The sequence below is a fragment of the Larimichthys crocea genome, chromosome III (genome assembly GCF_000972845.2).
Source record: "Larimichthys crocea isolate SSNF chromosome III, L_crocea_2.0, whole genome shotgun sequence".
In the NCBI taxonomy this organism is placed as follows: domain Eukaryota; kingdom Metazoa; phylum Chordata; class Actinopteri; family Sciaenidae; genus Larimichthys; species Larimichthys crocea.
This window is the reverse complement of record NC_040013.1, coordinates 9,049,381-9,067,483: the sequence shown is the minus strand read 5'-3', so window position 1 is coordinate 9,067,483 and position 18,103 is coordinate 9,049,381. Positions and strand designations below refer to the sequence as shown.

General features: G+C 40.2%; 1 protein-coding gene across 1 annotated transcript in view; it reads right to left on the bottom strand.

Annotated features, from left to right (window-relative positions):
* Positions 1-18,103, bottom strand: part of LOC104933960 (adhesion G protein-coupled receptor L3-like) — a 136,224-nt gene that overhangs the window by 65,977 nt on the left and 52,144 nt on the right. The window contains 2 exon segments of the mRNA XM_027278472.1: positions 10,346-11,146; positions 13,744-13,758. Coding sequence (XP_027134273.1) covers positions 10,346-11,146; positions 13,744-13,758 — 816 coding nt within the window.

The following is an 18,103-nucleotide window of genomic DNA, read 5'->3' as shown; positions in this document are numbered from 1 at the left end:
ACATATAGTGAAGTGAGACCACGAGAGTAGCTCATGGAGACCTGATCATGGGAATTCACTGCTCATATTGAGGTCAGTGAAGGTCACAGTGCACAAGCTCAGATAAGCTTGTGGCTAAAACGGTCTGCAGATATGACGGCAGGATAAGGGAATTATTGTACTGGTCAGGAAGGCACAGATTTTTGCTGAGGGAGTTTGTTGCTTTAGACACGCAGTAAACAAACTGCAGAGAGGCATCACAGGGAGACATAATATTAATAATATATAAGAGATCGGATTATATATTGGGCTTTGAAGCAATTCAATCAAAAAATATCAGTCATATCCATTAAGTGGATTGGTTTAAAGTAAGTATTATGTAAGATTTGAAAAATGAATTCTTCCTCATAGAAATGAAAATTGTATTCACGAGTGATAAAGTGCACTATTGCTCAGTTCGGTACACTCAGGAGTTTGAGTGCTGTAATATAGCTTTGCGTGGTCTGGTATGACCAATAGCTTAAGGTGGATAATGTTAGCAAACATTAAATGTGCTATGTAAATGATATTTCTGAATTAGTTTGTTGATTTTTTGACTCTTCTTGTCATTTTTGTACATTCGTCACAAATTAAGAAAACAAAATCTACTCTGACAGGAGACATATGATGCTTTCTGGAGCCATTTCACTGCTGAGTCATCAAGTGTTGCATTGTTTTAAATCAAAAACTTTAAGGTGACCTGACTCATTGCATTTGCATCATACTGCTCAGACTATAATTATGAGAGGGGAAAAGAAATGTTCATGTGAGCCCCGAGCCATGAATTTCTGACAGTGCCAAAAAAACTTGAAAATAACTGGAAATGTCAATACAAAAATTGGCAAAATGGATGCAAATCCATTATCTGTTGCTGCTTATCCTTATCAGTGTCACGGGGGGCTGCAGCCTATCCCAGCTGGCATTGGGTGAGAGGCAGGGTACACCGTAGACAAGTCACCAGTTTATCACAGGGACTGCATCACTGTGACGCCCCAAGTAGCTGATATTAGTTTATTTAAATGATGTGACTGCAGCAATAGTATCTTGGAATAATATTCCTACAGCAGCAAGATAGGAGGTGTATCTCTTTCCCTTTGTTCCTATTCTGTCGAAATGTTCCTGGTATGTTTACCTCTTATCTTTGATAAAATGTTTATCTGCAACATGCTAAAAACTAGTATAACAATAACACAGGAAGAGTCTTATCGTCAGAAAACTGGCATACCAATATTCATCTTTCTAAGACTGGTAATATAGGATTAACATTAGCCACCATTACCTATGGTGTACTGCAATTAGCAATGTTTAAAGATGAACTCAACTTTTCATTTCAAAGAAATTTGCTGTTTCCTCCTTCAAATGTTACTTGAAGTTGATTCGACCAAGTCAAATATCCAGCTGTCATTATCTTTTAATTTCAAAGACAATGAGATAAGTTTAATTTGACGAACCTTTTGAAATAATAATGAAAAAAAGTTATATCACCTCACAGACAAATGTGGCTTGAGGAAATCGACATCACAGTCTGAGGTTAATTCAAAGTCACTAGGAACCATGTCTAGAATGTAATTCCATACTTCCAGATGATCCCATTGAGCCCACTGTTGAAATATTTTTCAACACGCACAATGTTAAATATGCCTGCAAAGACACACACAAGAGACAGAGAGCAGGAGTGGAAAAGAAGAAAGTGTCCTTGAGCAAACTTGTACATCTTTTCCATGAGATGAGCACGTAAAAAAAAAAAAAAAAAAAAAAGGAAAGCCAGCAGCACACAGCAGCCACAGTCTGCAGGCACTATCGCCTTGGAGACAACACAAGGACATTTTGTTTTGCTTTGCCAGCTATCCCATTCTATCCAAAGGGATGAAGAGAGGGAGAAAAAAAAACTAAGCTCAAGAGCATCAACGAGGTGAACGAGACTTTGGTATGCTCCGAGGGAACTCGTGAGTGACCTTAGAGGAAGATTTGAATGTGAGATAGGCTGTGAGTTTTATAAAACGACAATACAACTGAGGACTTGGATTTCTTTTTTCAATGTGTACTTAACAAGTGCAACCTCTCTGCAGTATTTCCAGAATGATATTCCAGAATGATCCAAGGCAAAGTTTAAGAATATAATACATGGAAATGGCCTCAAACCTCAAATTAATTAATTTTCTGTTAGATTCAATGCGTTCTCGAAGGCATTACAACATTGATTATAAATAAATAATACTAACAGCAGGCTAACAGCTATTCATGATTTTTAAATTAAGAGCCGTAAGAATGTTCCTGCACCTGAAAAGGCAACCTTTCCATTCATAGAAGACCGGAGCAAACCTCCGTGGGCGCTCCGGCTTCCTCTCATTGAGACATGAATTCCACTCATCCTTTCCACTCAGCTTCTGTTGCAAGAAAAAAAAAAAAATCCCCCTCACCAAACGCACAAAGTCTGTTTCCACCACACACAGAGCTTTGTGCTTAATTTCAAAGCATTAATTTCTAACTAATTAGCCTCTCTCTCTGTATCCCAGGGCTCGTGGCTTCCACAATTAGATAAGCCCACTCTACTTCGCTCCATGAAAAAAAAAAAAAAAGAAAAAACCTGCCATGTTATTATGAAATGAATCCGGTTCACATAACTTGCTGTTTCCGCACTGAGACCGGGCTCGTCAGCTTTGAGAAACTTCTGCAGACTCCAGATCAAAAGAGGTGGAAAGGCTTTCTGGGGTAAAAATGAAACGAGCATCAGACTGTAAAGTAACTCGTCCAACCCCGTGTTGAACCCAATTACCTCCTAATTTTAATATTTGAACCTTTATGCATCTTCAGTAGGGTCTTGCACCGACTCTAGAAAATATTGGACAGTCTTTGTGTGATGTCATCCATTAACTTTCTACTAACCTGTTTAAGGCCTGTGGAATGGGATTTCTGGGTGCTGGGACATGTATTTTTAGACTGAAGCATATTTGAAGCCCAAATCCATAATCACGGCTATTAGTGGATCTCTCAGAAATTACACCCATATACTTGCTTAATTTGGCTGATCCACGTGGAAATCAGTCTACTTTTTTTTTTGAAGTTGGGTCTGATGTAAGAACTAAAGCACATGAAGAAAGAAACATAAATAAAACTTCATTTTTCTGAACAACTTATAATGCATTTTCAGTCATCAAAGGTTGACAATGTTGGACACCAGCGTTCTGATTAATGAAAATAAGTTGGAAGCGTTTGTCAACGTCTTTGCTGAAGAAATGTACTTTGAGCCAAACCATCTGTCAAGAAGCAAATAATTACCAGTGTCACAAAATGTCATTAAGAGGGGCTCAAAATAACAGGAAGAAAGCTGTTTATGGCCAATATTAAACTAATGTAACGCTTTAATGGAAGAAATTAATGTATTGTGTTGGGAAGCTTTCACTGCATGAGTCTGGATGTTTGACTTCCATGATGTTGATTTGCAGAGTGAACTTAAGGAAAAAAATTAAATTAACATTTAACATGTTTAACAATGTGGTTTCTTCATTCTCAGCCATCAGCTAATTGGGCATTAATTAATAAGTCATAATGTTACATTTTATCTAAAATATTGATATTCATCCACAGAAGGAAGTAACATGATCTATTTTAAGCCATCTCACAAAATCAGTACCCTCTTCATGATGGCATGATTCACTCCCAGTCTTATCAATTCCCTAATGTTTATATCATACGATCCAACCAAAACGCTACACATGTCCTTGTTCGCTTGTGGGAAAATAAAATGATGATAAAAGTCCTGTCATTTAATGGAGCCTTTTGTGGCAGGCCCACAAATCCATCAGAGAGTGCAACTGGGATGAGGGGAGTGGAAGGATGGTGGCAGTGGCAGGGTTTGGTAAGTTATGCAGCCAGACATCCGGTAATGCTTCGATATTATCTGACATGATGAGAACCGTAATGGATGGGAGCTATGCATTGTTTGGCAATTAATTTCTCATCCCCAAGCTCTCTTCCCGGGGACTTGAGAGGGCATCTATGGAGGTCACACAGTGCTGGGAGAAGCGTATGCGCCGGGCTGATATATATGCACACATGAACACAGGCCCGGAGAGATACTCGCAGTGTTTGAGTTAAATGACAGAGGCGACGTGAACAAAACCTGCTTGCATAGGCACTACAGTGAAGTATTGTGGGTGTGAATTCACAAAACAGATGTGCAGTAAATACATGCAAATGCGCAAAAAATGTGCATACATATTAGCTCTCATCTGCACTTGCAAAAAAAAATAAAAAATTGCAAATTTGATTTTTGTTTTATATACACATATATACAATATGAAATACTATATCTACACATGTATAGTATTAAAGCATACAGTACTGTAATGTGTGCAGTGAAAACTAGTAGAATAAAATTTAATTTAGCTCCATCTTTTTTAAGTTAAATGGAAAAATGCTGGATTCCGTTTTTAGTCTTAGATCCAAAACACAAGTCTCTTAGGCAGCTGACAAGGCCAAACATCATCAAACATACCAGGAGGAGCAAAAGGAGGAAAGAGAAGTGTGAGCACAAGAGCAGAGGGGATTTTAGCCTCACTAAGAGAAAAGGCACACTCCTCCAAGGTCCCACTATTTGCCAAAAAACACAACCCTCGAGTAAGGCTTTTCAAAAGACTGTCAACCAACAGTAGAATGGGCCAAATGGATAGGGTTGCTGTGCAGAGGAACTCTGACACGGGCGATAAAGAGAGTTAAAGATGCTTCAGAGACCTCCAATCAGATTTACTCGGCTGATTGGCCAAAATAAATCACTTTGAGCTTGTGTGTCACCAAGCCCGTTAAATCTAATGTGGCAATTTTGGGGGTGCTCTAGAGAAACTGGTAGCCATACACGACAGGAGTAAAGTTTGATTTTCATCGGATGAAAAAGGAAAGAAAAACTGTGAGGAGACATAAATGGTGTGATTTTTTTTTTGGCTTTACATGCCGAAATTAGACTAAAAACCTACATACAGTATGTACGGAGGTTGGAACAAATGCACCTAATAATATAAGTTTCACAAAAGTCTTTGATTTTTACTATAAGAATGGTTTTCCTCATTTCTGTCCATGTCAGGAGAGATGAATAGGGTGTTAGCCTTAACTGAGGAATTGCCTGCCACCTCTCTCACTACACAGGTGATCTGTGTATGATTTCTGGATCAAGGTAGAGTCACTAAGGGCCATGATGGATGGCTAGTCAGGAGTGGGGACAGCAGAAAAAAATCATGTGATATATAGACAGTGAATGAGCATGCCACATTCTGAACCATTTGAAACATGAGCTTGCATGCTCAAATTGACAAGTTAATTCAAATTATATTAAGAAATGTACGAAGAGCAGCAAAACACTCACATGTGCACTAAGAGGGTAACAATGATAATATCCTACAATATATTAAAGATTCTTACAAGAGGGAATATGGCTCTGGAACACTCAAAAAAGGCTCTGAAGCTCCAACAAAGCGCTCCCTGTTTCCATGCTAAAAAATCTAAAGCTGCATTGCTAACAGAGCCCCATTGTGTTGCAGCATTAAAAGGGGTTTGCAAGAAGGCCGTGCATTTGCACATGTGTTTGCGTGAGCGTACATCTGTTAGAAAAATCATTTTGAACTATAATCCTAAACGTTGCACTTTTCCCTGGAAGAAAATTGCCCTCCGCGAGAGGTGCACCAGCCATGTGATAAGTGTTTAGCCTGCAAATAAGCATGTAGCCTACATTTCCAAGCCTGACATCAAAAGAGCTCCATGCAGAATGCAAGGCTGTTTTTTTTTTTTTTTTTTTAGTTTGAATTGCTAAGCAGATATTCCTTAAAGCTTTGCAATCAAAATGAAAAAGTTCAATGATGACATATAACGACTGCAGGGTGTTACTTGAATATATATAATAGCACGTCAAAGAATATCAATCAAAAGCAATGATAGGTGCTGGAAGGCTAGCGCGTAAGTAATGGAACTCAGAGAAACAACAGTTTGTGCGTTTAAGAGCACACTGAGTCAGACTCACTGCCAGCCTGCATTTACCGCTTAGACAGTCTTAATCAATTTAGCATGTGTTAGGCACTTCCAAACACAGCCAAGAGGAGGCTGAGCATTCAAAACATCGGCTGTTTCGGGATGAAGGTCGGGGGGCGACGTCTGCAGGCTCCCGCCAGGCAAGCGGGGCTGGCACAGTGCCCTAGCCAGATGGCAACATGTGGCAAAATTACAGGACTGCCAGACAGTGAATGTATCTATGACACCAACTGTGTCGCATCCTTTGCGCCAATCACAAGCCAACAAAGGAATCACTCATACAGCGACGCATTGAGAAATCAGAGGTCGTCTCACTGAAATGTGCGACTGGAGGGAGCACCCTGCAGATACTTCTACAACAGACTAATAGACACTGATTTGAGTATCCTGTGAACACTGAATATGTTTTAATGATAGAAATAACTGAAAATCCAACAGTGCATTAATGTACACAAACCCCAGACACATCATTGTCAAGCCCATGGGCTAAAAAGACAACATATCATGTGGGGTTAAACTTGAAAAAAATGCATCTGAGTTAACACAAATATACTGTAGCATACGCAGCATGAATTTTATGTTATGGCAGCATATTAGTGCTGCAGCAGCAGGTGCTTGAGACTAAGGCAAAATTTTTCTCAAGTGGCTGCCCTCGTCTTTGCAGCCCCCAGTGGAGTCAATACAGCTAATGCCTCATGCTCACTGTGGCGGACAGCACAGAGCTTCTGGCAAAGGTGAGGTCAGTAAAGTCTCCAGGCAACTTTGAAGGGAACAGTACAGTGTGTAGTAACTACAATACACTGCGAGCGCAAGAGGTGATTTAAGTTGAATTTAAATTTAACTGGCAGTCAGGAATACAACACAGAACATAAGGTATATTACATATTCTCTGTTCAAGTCTAAAGGATGACTTGTGTTTTAGTGATGAACACAAATACAGCTGAAGCTGACGGGAATGCCATTAGTTTAGCAGGCATTTGGTCAAAGAATTCATCTGATGATGGCGCTAGATGATTCGTAGCGAACCACCATCATCGTGTAATTTGATCATTTTGTGGTCATTCTTCAATGTTCGCCTTAACTGGCTTGTTGATCCACGACACTGAACAGCATAAGCCGTTAGAAGAATGGATGAACGGTTTGTTGAGCAGTAAGAAATCGTTCAGATGATGTGATCTACTGGTCCTGACTGGTCCTTGCAAGGGTGGTTGCCTGGTTAATAGCAATTACACTACATTTCAATCTTGATGCTGACTTCAACTTTTCTATTCAGAGCTGTTCGCAAGCCTCTGCATCTTGCTAATAATTGCACAATTTGTCCTTAGTTGGAGGGGATGGTTGAGCTGAACCTAACAGAGATGGAAGGGGTGGAAACACTCTAAAAAGGTGGATCTGGAGAACTGGGTCATGGTCACAGGGGAAACAATGAATTTCCACAACTGTTGGAAGAGCAACAACCTCGAGAGAGGTCACTGTGGCCTTTCGAAATGAGTTTGCATAATTTTCACTTACTGATAGGACAAAAGTCACATTTTTCAAAAATGTGCTTTGTGCTCCTGCATGCTGCTGCCTGTTGAAGTATTACACGTGCAGTATGTAGTGCTCTGTGACTATCTTTGCTTTCTTTTCTTTTTATGTTTTATTTTCAAAATTGTCCTTGCATATTCTACAAGGGCAACTCAATCTATTGAATGTCATCATGTACAGGGGCTTTTATATCTGCCTGCTAATAGCAGTCTGTGTAGCACATATTTTTACCACCAATTCAGTGAGTGTAATTATCAATGGAGTTGTCATGGAAGCGCTCATGGGCATAGATCACTGGTTTGTTGAAGAGACTTCAGCAACGGCTCAGAGTAGCACAGGGTTATTGTGGAGTCTGTTCAAAATGCAGGACAAGGTTTATTTTCATGAATAAATAATAAAAAAAAAAATTGCACCTTTGTGTTTAAGGTAAAGAAAGAAATCTACGTCATCATTGATTTTGATTAATATTCTTTTATATGCTATTGATATAGATTCTATTTTTTTTGTGCAGTTCAGGAGCCTTCTGCTCTATTGTGAGCTGTGCCACGGCCCTTGTAGTTTGGCATAAGGCACCGGGCCCCAGCTGTGGGACTGGCCATATCTCTCTTGCTCTGTTGCCCATATAACATGCTCCACTGGTACAACAGGTCATGCATGCTCATGGTGGTGGAAGCACAAGTGGAAATGAGCTTGTGTTAGAGAGTTCACAGAATGACACCTTTTTGGAAGTGTTAACAGGAATGGTGATCATGACACTGGATCGAATTTCAAACGCTCGTGTTTGCAGCAAAAGGAAAATATGACATTGGCTGCAGGCGCTACAGATTGATGGCAAAAGCTCTCATCGCGTCACTGGTCGAGTTTCATGGCAGGCAATTTTTTATTCCAGTTTTCCTCAGTCACATTTAGCTATTTGATCTATGTGCATATAAAAAGCAGACCAATTTATGTGGACTACACTGATTTAAACAACTTTGTGGTACACTACAGTACAATGCCAAATTGATGCTCTTCATGAGAGAACTGTGTGGAAAATGTGCACAGCTAAAAATACTCGCTTTCACCAGAGTAAGTCTGCATCCTCTGTGTTTGGTCTGGGAATTGATCGAATAAAACAGTTTATGACTCCACAGTCCATTCAATCACTCTTTCATTTCTTATCAGTCTGTTTATCTGACATTTATATTTGTTCTTTGACTCCATCCATCCACTTAATGCAACATTTTATTATCTATATTCATGCAGCAGCCTCTTTGGAGGGCAGCCTATTCTGCACACTAGCAGCCAAACACTCAAGTCAACATCTTACCGGGAAGTCTGGTACTGAGGATTTTCATTTGCATGTGAATGCGCATGTGTGTGTGTACATACAAGTGAGTGATATTGTTGTGTATCACTGCAAAAAAAATATGGATAATCATTTAGTACAGAAAGCACATAACACCATTTCACTTCCCTTAACTAAGGCAAATGATGTTATGGGTAGCTGTGTATTATCAAAACCAAACACTGTAGGCATGGCCAGTGAATGAGTGAATATATTATCGGGTGTGTTGAAGCAGGACTCAGTGCAGGAAAAAAAGATTTGGTAGTAGCAGCCAGCTGAGAAAAACAAATTAAACTGGCAAGCGGCAGGTAGACAAAGCTCCAGAGGAGAAAGCAGAGGTAAAGACTTCACAGTCAAATAACTTGTGACATTTTTGACTAGAGCTGTTGATGAGATAGTGCAAAGAATTACCTTGGTGTGTCAAAACAGGTTCTTTTTTTCCCCATTTCATGCTTCCCAACAAGCACCAATTTATAAAAAGAACAATGGAGTGGATAAATTAGACTTTTCAAGAGAATTCTGGGAAGTTTAATCTGAGTAGTCGCTTGTTCCTTTGTTCCTTTGCAAAGGCAACTGCTAGAGTGAGTAAAAGATTTACCTTGTAGCTGAAGCACACTGAAAAATATGTACAGTGTAAAACACCCATTGTGCCATAGACTTCAACATAATTTATTCATCCTTTTTTGTACCTGACGGATGTTTTCTCATATTTTTAAATGAGAGCCGACACAGTTCATGATATGGATGTTAACAACTTGGTTTTATGCTACTTACTATTTTTTTTTATCTGGGTGTTTAATTTTATTTCACCTGCAATAATTTCGAAAAAGTAGAAATAACACATCGAGCAGCATTCCATATTAAGCAATTATCACCAACCCACACTGTTTTAAGGTACTAGATTTCTTATATTTTTCTTTTCTTTTATGTCTTTCTACTATATATATATACACATTTGTCTGTAAAAGTTATTAAAGTTAAAGTTGCTATGCCAAGTCGTTTTATACAACCTACAATGCAAAACTATGGGATAGAACTAACAACATGCTGCGAATATCAGAGCCTTTCAAATCTATCAAATCTACCAAATAGATTATGAAGACAACTCCACCACAAAGGGACTTTGCACTGTTGATGGTGCTAATGAGAAGCTTAGGATTTGTTATGGCCAAGATAACTGGTGTTGAATGCTGAAGAGAGGGTTGTGGATCACCAAAATTACTGAAAAATATCTTCTTCGAACTACAAAATCCATTCAAAATTTCACAAAAATATAGCAACTTTTTTTTTTTAATAGAATATCTTCCTGTGAAACCATGCCATTTTCCATATACTATACAACAATATTTCAGTGCATCTCACTCAGTCCGAAACAATGAACTGCAATGACCCAAGCACCAAGAACAACATTCATGAATATTCTGGATATGGAATAAAAAGATAAGCTGGTCTTACCAAGCCTGTTGTCCAATGCTCCAAAGTCCAGAGAGTACTTCACGACATGGTAATTGTTCCAAACGTACAGCAGGTTGTCCCTGGGATTGTAATCCACTGCAGCGATGTACTGATAGGAGTTAGGGAAAGGGATGTCCAGGAACCCGTCTTTACTTAGCTCTGTGTTGTAGATGTAGTCAATTTTGTTTCCTGTTGCCTCGTTGTCATCATCTTCATACACTGACTTTACTACATAGAGGATTCCACAGATCATGAAGGCGTTGGATGCTGAGCGCTTGTCATATGCTGTGTCCCAGGTCCCCTCAACGCGTAATGTGTACGGATTTAGCTGGCTGATGACAATCCGCCCATTGTTCTGCTCTGTAGCATAAATCACCCAAAGGCCATTTTCATCAACAGCCAAGTCAATGTCAGATTTCCCTCCCCATCGGTAAGGAGAGGTGTCATGGTAGTTGGCGTTAGCAATGATGGCCTCGCCGCTCTTGATACGAGTCCGCAGGTCAAACTTGACAATGTTGCGTGTGCGCTCCTTGTTGAAGAAGAGCGCCCCATCATAGACCACAAAGCCTGTTCCGTCAACACGATGTGGAAGTTTGTAGGTTGTTGTTGGCCTCCCGGCGATGAAGTCTTCTTTGGAGGAATATTCAGTCAATGTGTCAGTGCGATAAGGTGTCCAGGGCATATAGTAAATCTTATCGGAAGCTTGGAGAGGGTCTTTGCACCAGGCTCCTGACTGGTGGTCCGATTCAAAGAGGTGCTCGCTCTGGTACACCCTGCGCAGAAGCCCTGGGCACAGGAATACTGAGGAGCCAAAATAGGGGAAAGACAAGTACAGAGTTACATTGGCAGGTATTATACAGTATGTATATAAAAAAGCTACTGGATGCAGCTATATTGAAGTTCAAATCTGGAGCTTAATCTTCTCCCCTGTCAAGAGCCAAAACACCGAGTCACACCCTCTTCATCATTGTTGGGATGATCAGATTTTGATTAATGCAGAAAAGATGACTGATTGTCAGACAAAGAATGTTATTAGTAATGTGATTGGATTGCACAATGCATGAACACAGCCAATATACAAACAGAACAGCTTTCAGTATTTCACAGTGTCTCCAATTCTAGTGCTATTTTGGTTTCAATTACGTATTGCAGTTTGCAATTTTAGTGCAAGGGACTTCGAATTCAGTTAGTCTCGGAGCCTGAAGGCAATTATTTTACAATGTCACTGAACGAACTGACTAGGGAGGGGTGAATACATTAAGTGAGGGTTATCTCTTCTGACTTAATGTAGAGCAGAAACAAGTCAGAAGATGCTGTTAAAACTTACCACAGACCGATTCACCCGCGTGCGCTTGCACACGTTTCTGTTTCAGTTTGTTTCCCTTTACAAAAAGACTTCCCTTTACATTCTACTAAATTAAATCTAATTGCAGCAGAGAAAGAAGGTTTCATTTTTCCCTTTTATTAAAACACCCTGGAGGCTGTTCTTCATTAATAGTATTAAACGTACAAACCCAAAGTTAAAAGATTTTGACAAATAGCTATGCTGTAATTATTGGCTGTGGTAGCCCTTTAGAAGAAGGAAAACAAAAGAAAAAAATACAGTAATTACATCGTCTATATAATGATTGCCTGTCCATTATTTCATCCTCATGACATTTTTAGTCTGCGGCATGATTTACAACACCACACGCAGTAAACTAATTATATGTGTACTGGTTTGTACTCAAATCTGATAAAGCTAGGCCAAGGCAATACAGCTAGAGCACGGTCAATAGTGGGCACTGTTTGCAAAAGCTCATTTGAGTTCATTATAGATTATCTTGGACTGAGGCAATTGCAATTTTCTGTCTCTCTAAAAAGATGACATCTGAATTCAGGATTACAAAGACAACAAAATCAGTGTGGGTTACATTTAAAGAATAATAAATATATAGACTATACTCACCATGAAACATCATCATGTAAATCATTAAAACAGCGAATCGTTTAAAAAGGAGAACAAGAAATAGAAAAGAACAATAAAGACAAGACTGCAGTTTTTCCTTTTTCCACAGGTTTGGGCTTACAGTACTTCACATAGAAAAACAAAATGTGTGTGAAAACTCCTTTCACAGTAATGGGCCAGCAGCCTGACACAGCGCTGACAGGTTCTAGCCGCAGATCCGTGGAGAGGTAAAAGCTGCACACTCCGAGGAGAAGGAAGAGAAAGAGACAGCGAAAAACAGAGGCTTCTTTCCCTTGTAATCTCTTAAGATTAAACATGTTGTCTACCTGCAGGTGAAAAATGTGCTGAGATGCATCTCATTGACATGGCGCCTTGGCGCACATCTCAGCGGTTGCTCTGCTAAATGCTAAGAGGGCTGCTCCTATGGTTGAAAAGGATAAGTTAAGCTAGGGTCCAAGGTCATAATAGGTAAAGCTTTGTACTGACAACACGCTGGGCTCTGAGGAGCTTGTAAAATATGCTTTTTAAGCACGTAAGCACAAAGATGGAGGAGTGAATGGAAGATACAAGAGAAGTGATACAAAAGCAATCATGGCTTTCATGGGGAATTAAAAAAAAACTGTTTTGGCTGCATCTTCATAAAGTCATCTCATTGCTCATTCTCTTTGCCACAGATTTCAGCGATAAGCCATTAATTAATTACTATGAAACTTAAAATGTATTGCATAACTATTAAGGCAGAACTCTTGACTCATGTTTAATGGCTCTGTTTCCTTTCATCGGCTCCAATCCAGCTTTATATCTGACGAAGGATTTCCAGCTCGTGTAAAAAGGTAACACTGCTGCACAAACACAATCCCGGGGTGCAAGTGAAGTGAATTTGGCATATGTTCTGCAGCATCATGCAGTGCTGATAAGGTAAAAAATATGACTGCTATGATCTGTCTCCAGTATTGACTAGTGAGTCCCTGAAGGTTATAGCCATCATCATGTTAGAGCTATAATCAAAAATGCTGACAGCTTATTGGACAAGCTATTGATCACCCCGTATAGCCCCCTCCTTTAATATTATGCAGCTGATAAAGCAGAGCTGGAATAATCTTCAGTTATAACAGGGGATAAAAACATCCCAGGGTTATGATTTCACTTGGGAGCGGGTCTGTAGCTAAAGAAATACTGTATATGCGGTAATGTCAGAACAGCTGTCAGTCTGGGATAGAGCGACGCTGTTTTGGATGCTGCAGCATGAACAGCACTAAATGAAGGAATGGATTTTGCTCATTAGGTATGTTCCCAGCACTGTTTCCCTGAGCGGTTTTCATTTTCCCCATGAATGACATGCTCAACCTCAGCAATGAACCACACAATGAGCAACGAACCTGAATTTAGCAACCCATCACCAGCAAATGAAAATGCAGATGAAAAAGAAAAGTTGTTGGCATTTAGTTACCTTTTTGTTCCACTTCTATTTTTAGGCATGAAGGGGAGAGAAAGAAAGAAAACATAAAGAACAGATTATTGATGTGATAACTGGGAAAAAAAAGTCTTTTATTTTTTACAGTCACACAACAGTACAAGAAGAGCATGTGGTTAGTGGAATAGACACACAAAACATTCAATCATAAGCTTTCAGGAGGGAGAGTAGAGGCATCGCGTCACCCGTGAGCCTGTAGGAAAAAGACAGATTCATCTTTAATTGTATAAAAATGTTTCTTGAAGTGATCGCAATGTGTACAACAGATGTACAGCGCATGACTTAAAATAATTCAACCATATGGCCACTTAGAGGCAAGCTTAACTTAAAACTAGGAGAACCTCACGTGCAAATCACATTCTCAAATTTGCTGCTGTACTCTCAAACTGATCATCTATGACCATAGAGTTGTATACATAAATTATGAGATGCTGTCAGTGGTAAAAACAATTTTAAGTGCCCTTGATATTGACTTAAACTGGGCTGAGATCTATATTTAAACCTGCATTAATTAATTTGCATTGCGGGCAGCAGATATTAGTCGATATGGCTAACACGTTGCATATTTACACCTTCAGTGAGCACTGAGGAAACCTGGCATTCATTTGTGGTTGTCACCACCTGACTAAGTTAAGTCCAATATTCAATTTTCATAGCTTTAGCTCTGTTTTGGTCACCCACTTTGCAGATATATTTAGCTCCAGTTCACTCGCCAGTTAAGTTTACCAGCTAGCTGTTAACATTGCCTGTCTGCTGTTTTGTGTTGGGCAGGTAGTGGGTTTAGCACGACTTAATCACTGAAAACATCTGCCTGCTGATGCTGGAAAAGAGATTAGGGTGATAATTCGGGAGGATTTCACATTAGTCAGTTGATCCGTTGTTATTCTAAAAATATCGATTAGTGCAGCTTTAAAAACAGAACACACTTTACAGAGATTACTGGCAAGAAGTAGTATTTTTCTATGTATGACCTATTTTATTAAACAAGTATTGCTGAAGGTGTAAGCGAAATGTAACAGCTGTCTAGATTCTACAGCTCCACAAACACACTGAAAGCCTGTTGAAAAATTACTGTGGCTATTATATCTGAACTAGCTCCACACTATACGTATTACTTCCTCTTGTGGACAAGCTTTTTATGTCAGTCATGGTATCTTGCTGGTCCTGTCCCTTCCCCTCCAGTAATCCTGGTTCTAATAAGAGAGGATTAACCTCTGTTACCAGGGCTTACAAGAGTCCTCTCCTCCAAATGGAGAGTGCAACGGAGTGAGGTATGGAGGTCAGTGAGTAGGCGCGGGCGGGGTAAAGTTTGAAAGATGGGGAAGTTATCAGAGGAGAACAATATTAATGCAAGGCGGTGAGCCAATGAAAAACAGCGAGGGAGGTAGGGCCAGGATAGGCGAGGGGAAAGAGTGAAAAGAGAGAAAAATTATGGGGAGGGGAGAGGCTTTCAACAAGTCGTCTGCGTTTGTCAGATCATAAAATCGTACACTGGTACAGCACGGCACCTCATCAACAGCAAACACTCCAGCTGTCATTGAAACACGATAAGTCCATAGCGAGCCTGAGCAACAATAGCTTTGGGCTACATCTGAATCATCATTACTGGCAACTCAAATTTGTCAATAACTCGGAACTGCACATGGACCCCATAGATCAAATCAAAGTAAACAGCCAAATGTCCCCGATCGAAGCCTCTTCACCTCTCATAAGCAACGGCCACACTACAGGGACCACAGGGAGGCCGGCATTTCTGATTGAGCGCTCGCTAACAGTGGCGAGGGGAGAGGAGGGTAATGATCTATAGAAAAAGGCATTAGCGGTGGGGATGTGGGAAGTGGTATACAACACAATCGCCAGGGGAGATGGTGTGAGGAGGGGAGTAAAGGATTCGGATGAAATCCCTGACAAGGAAATATGCCACTCCCAGGGTTAGTGTACAGTATGTGGCCCTGTCGCTTGACCAGAAGTCGCCGCTGGATGCAGCAAGGTCACCCTTCATATCACTCAAACCAATTTGTTCATGTCGAGTCCACTTGTGTTTCGCTGCAAATACAGTAAAACCCGAAATACACCTGTGATACGATCGTTAGATTTCCACGACTAGAGCGTCAGGGGATACAAGCGGAGCGGTGGAAACAGCAGGGTGAGATGGAGAATTGATTCATTGGAAAAGCTTCTTTAGTCCACCCCATCACCCTCATTGTGACCTTAATACGATTTTGGTCACGGCTGTCATTGAGTCACGAAAAAAAGCACTTAGCTCTCTCATCCTTTCATCTCATCCTTTTCGCTTCCTTCTCGTTGTCTTTCTCCCTTTCCCTCCTCTGAGACTGAAACCTCAAAAATAAATGGAAAAAAATATGCATACAAATACGAGAAAGAAAAAAACAATCCTTTCAGAGCTACTGTTTGTGCTCTAAGTACCTCATTCATGAGCTCTACCTGATAAAAATGCTCCTATGTCTTTACTTCTGCACCAAAACACTTGACGAATCCTTATCCTAATATTCAAGGACATACTGTAACATTCAAATGGGTTAGAAACTGCAATCTAGCATGTCCCCCAGTGTTCCTTCTACTCTATTATATCTTTGTTCATAATGGCCGAGAGCCAAAACAACAGCTTTTTATTTATCGTCTGCTCGTTTAGAGATCATTTGAAGGTATAGAGAAATACAATTAATGGGGATACTCAACAGAACTGTGTTAATGATAATGGTAATGGTAATCACACCACTCTCCAACGAACTGTGCTTTAATGAAATCAACTTTAAAATGAATGAGGCAATGAGCTAATTATTTGAATAAGAGCTGATAGGCCTTGAGTGGTCATTAAACTCTTAAAAAAAAGCAGATTTAGGATGAGCAAATGCACCATTTTTACAATGGGTCCAGAGGCTACAACGGGGTCAGAGTTTAGGGGGGCAAGCTCTTAGCTTGTCGTTCTGCTTTTGCAATGGGCAGGACAGTTGGATGTCTCGTCAAGAATCACAAGCGTCTGGCACATTTTCCTTGAGGAACAAAAAGAGGAAAAAAAAAAAAAAGACTGGCTCCCTAATCACCCTTCCTTTCTTGGATGCCAAAGCAAACCAGAAGGAGGAAATGCCATCATTGGCAAGAAAAAAAAAAAAATCTCTGAAAAACTTACACATCTCCCGAGTTTGCCAATTGACAAATGTTCTGTTATTGTACATCAGTTATCTAGGATGGATTTGCTAAAGACCAGGAGAGGAGGGTAATGATCTATAGAAAAAGGCATTAGCGGTGGGGATGTGGAAGTGGTATACAACACAATCGCCAGGGGAGATGGTGTGAGGAGGGGAGTAAAGGATTCGGATGAAATCCCTGACAAGGAAATATGCCACTCCCAGGGTGAGTGTACAGTATGTGGCCCTGTCGCTTGACCAGAAGTCGCCGCTGGATGCAGCAAGGTCACCCTTCATATCACTCAAACCAATTTGTTCATGTCGAGTCCACTTGTGTTTCGCTGCAAATACAGTAAAACCAAAATCACCTGTGATACGATCGTTAGATTTCCACGACTAAGCATCAGGGGATACAAGCGGAGCGGTGGAAACAGCAGGGTGAGATGGAGAATTGATTCATTGGAAAAGCTTCTTTAGTCCACCCCATCACCCTCATTGTGACCTTAATACGATTTTGGTCACGGCTGTCATTGAGTCACGAAAAAAAGCACTTAGCTCTCTCATCCTTTCATCTCATCCTTTTCGCTCCTTCTCGTTGTCTCCTCCTTTTCCCTCCTCGGAGACTGAACCTCAAAAATAAATGGAAAAAAATGCATACAAATACGACAAAGAAAAAAACAACCCTTTCAGAGCTACTGTTTGAGCTCTAAGTACCCTCATTCATGAGCTCTACCTGATAAAAGGCTCCTATGCTTACTTCTGCACCAAAACACTTGACAAATCCTTATCCTAAATTCAAGGACATAACATTCAAATGGGTTAGAAACTGCAATCTAGCATGTCCCCCAGTGTTCCTTCTACTCTATTAATCTTTGTTCATAATGGCCGAGAGCCAAAACAACAGCTTTTTATTTATCGTGCTCCGTTTAGAGATCATTTGAAGGTATAGAGAAATACAATTAATGGAGATACTCAACAGAACGTGGTTAATGATAATGGTGAATCACACCACTCTCACGAACTGTGCTTTAATGAAATCAACTTTAAAATGAATGAGGCAATGAGCTAATTATTGAATAAGAGCTGATAGGCCTTGAGTGGTCATTAAACCTTTAAAAAAAAGCAGATTAGGATGAGCAAATGCAACATTTTCACAATGGGTCCAGAGGCTACAACGGGGTTCCAGA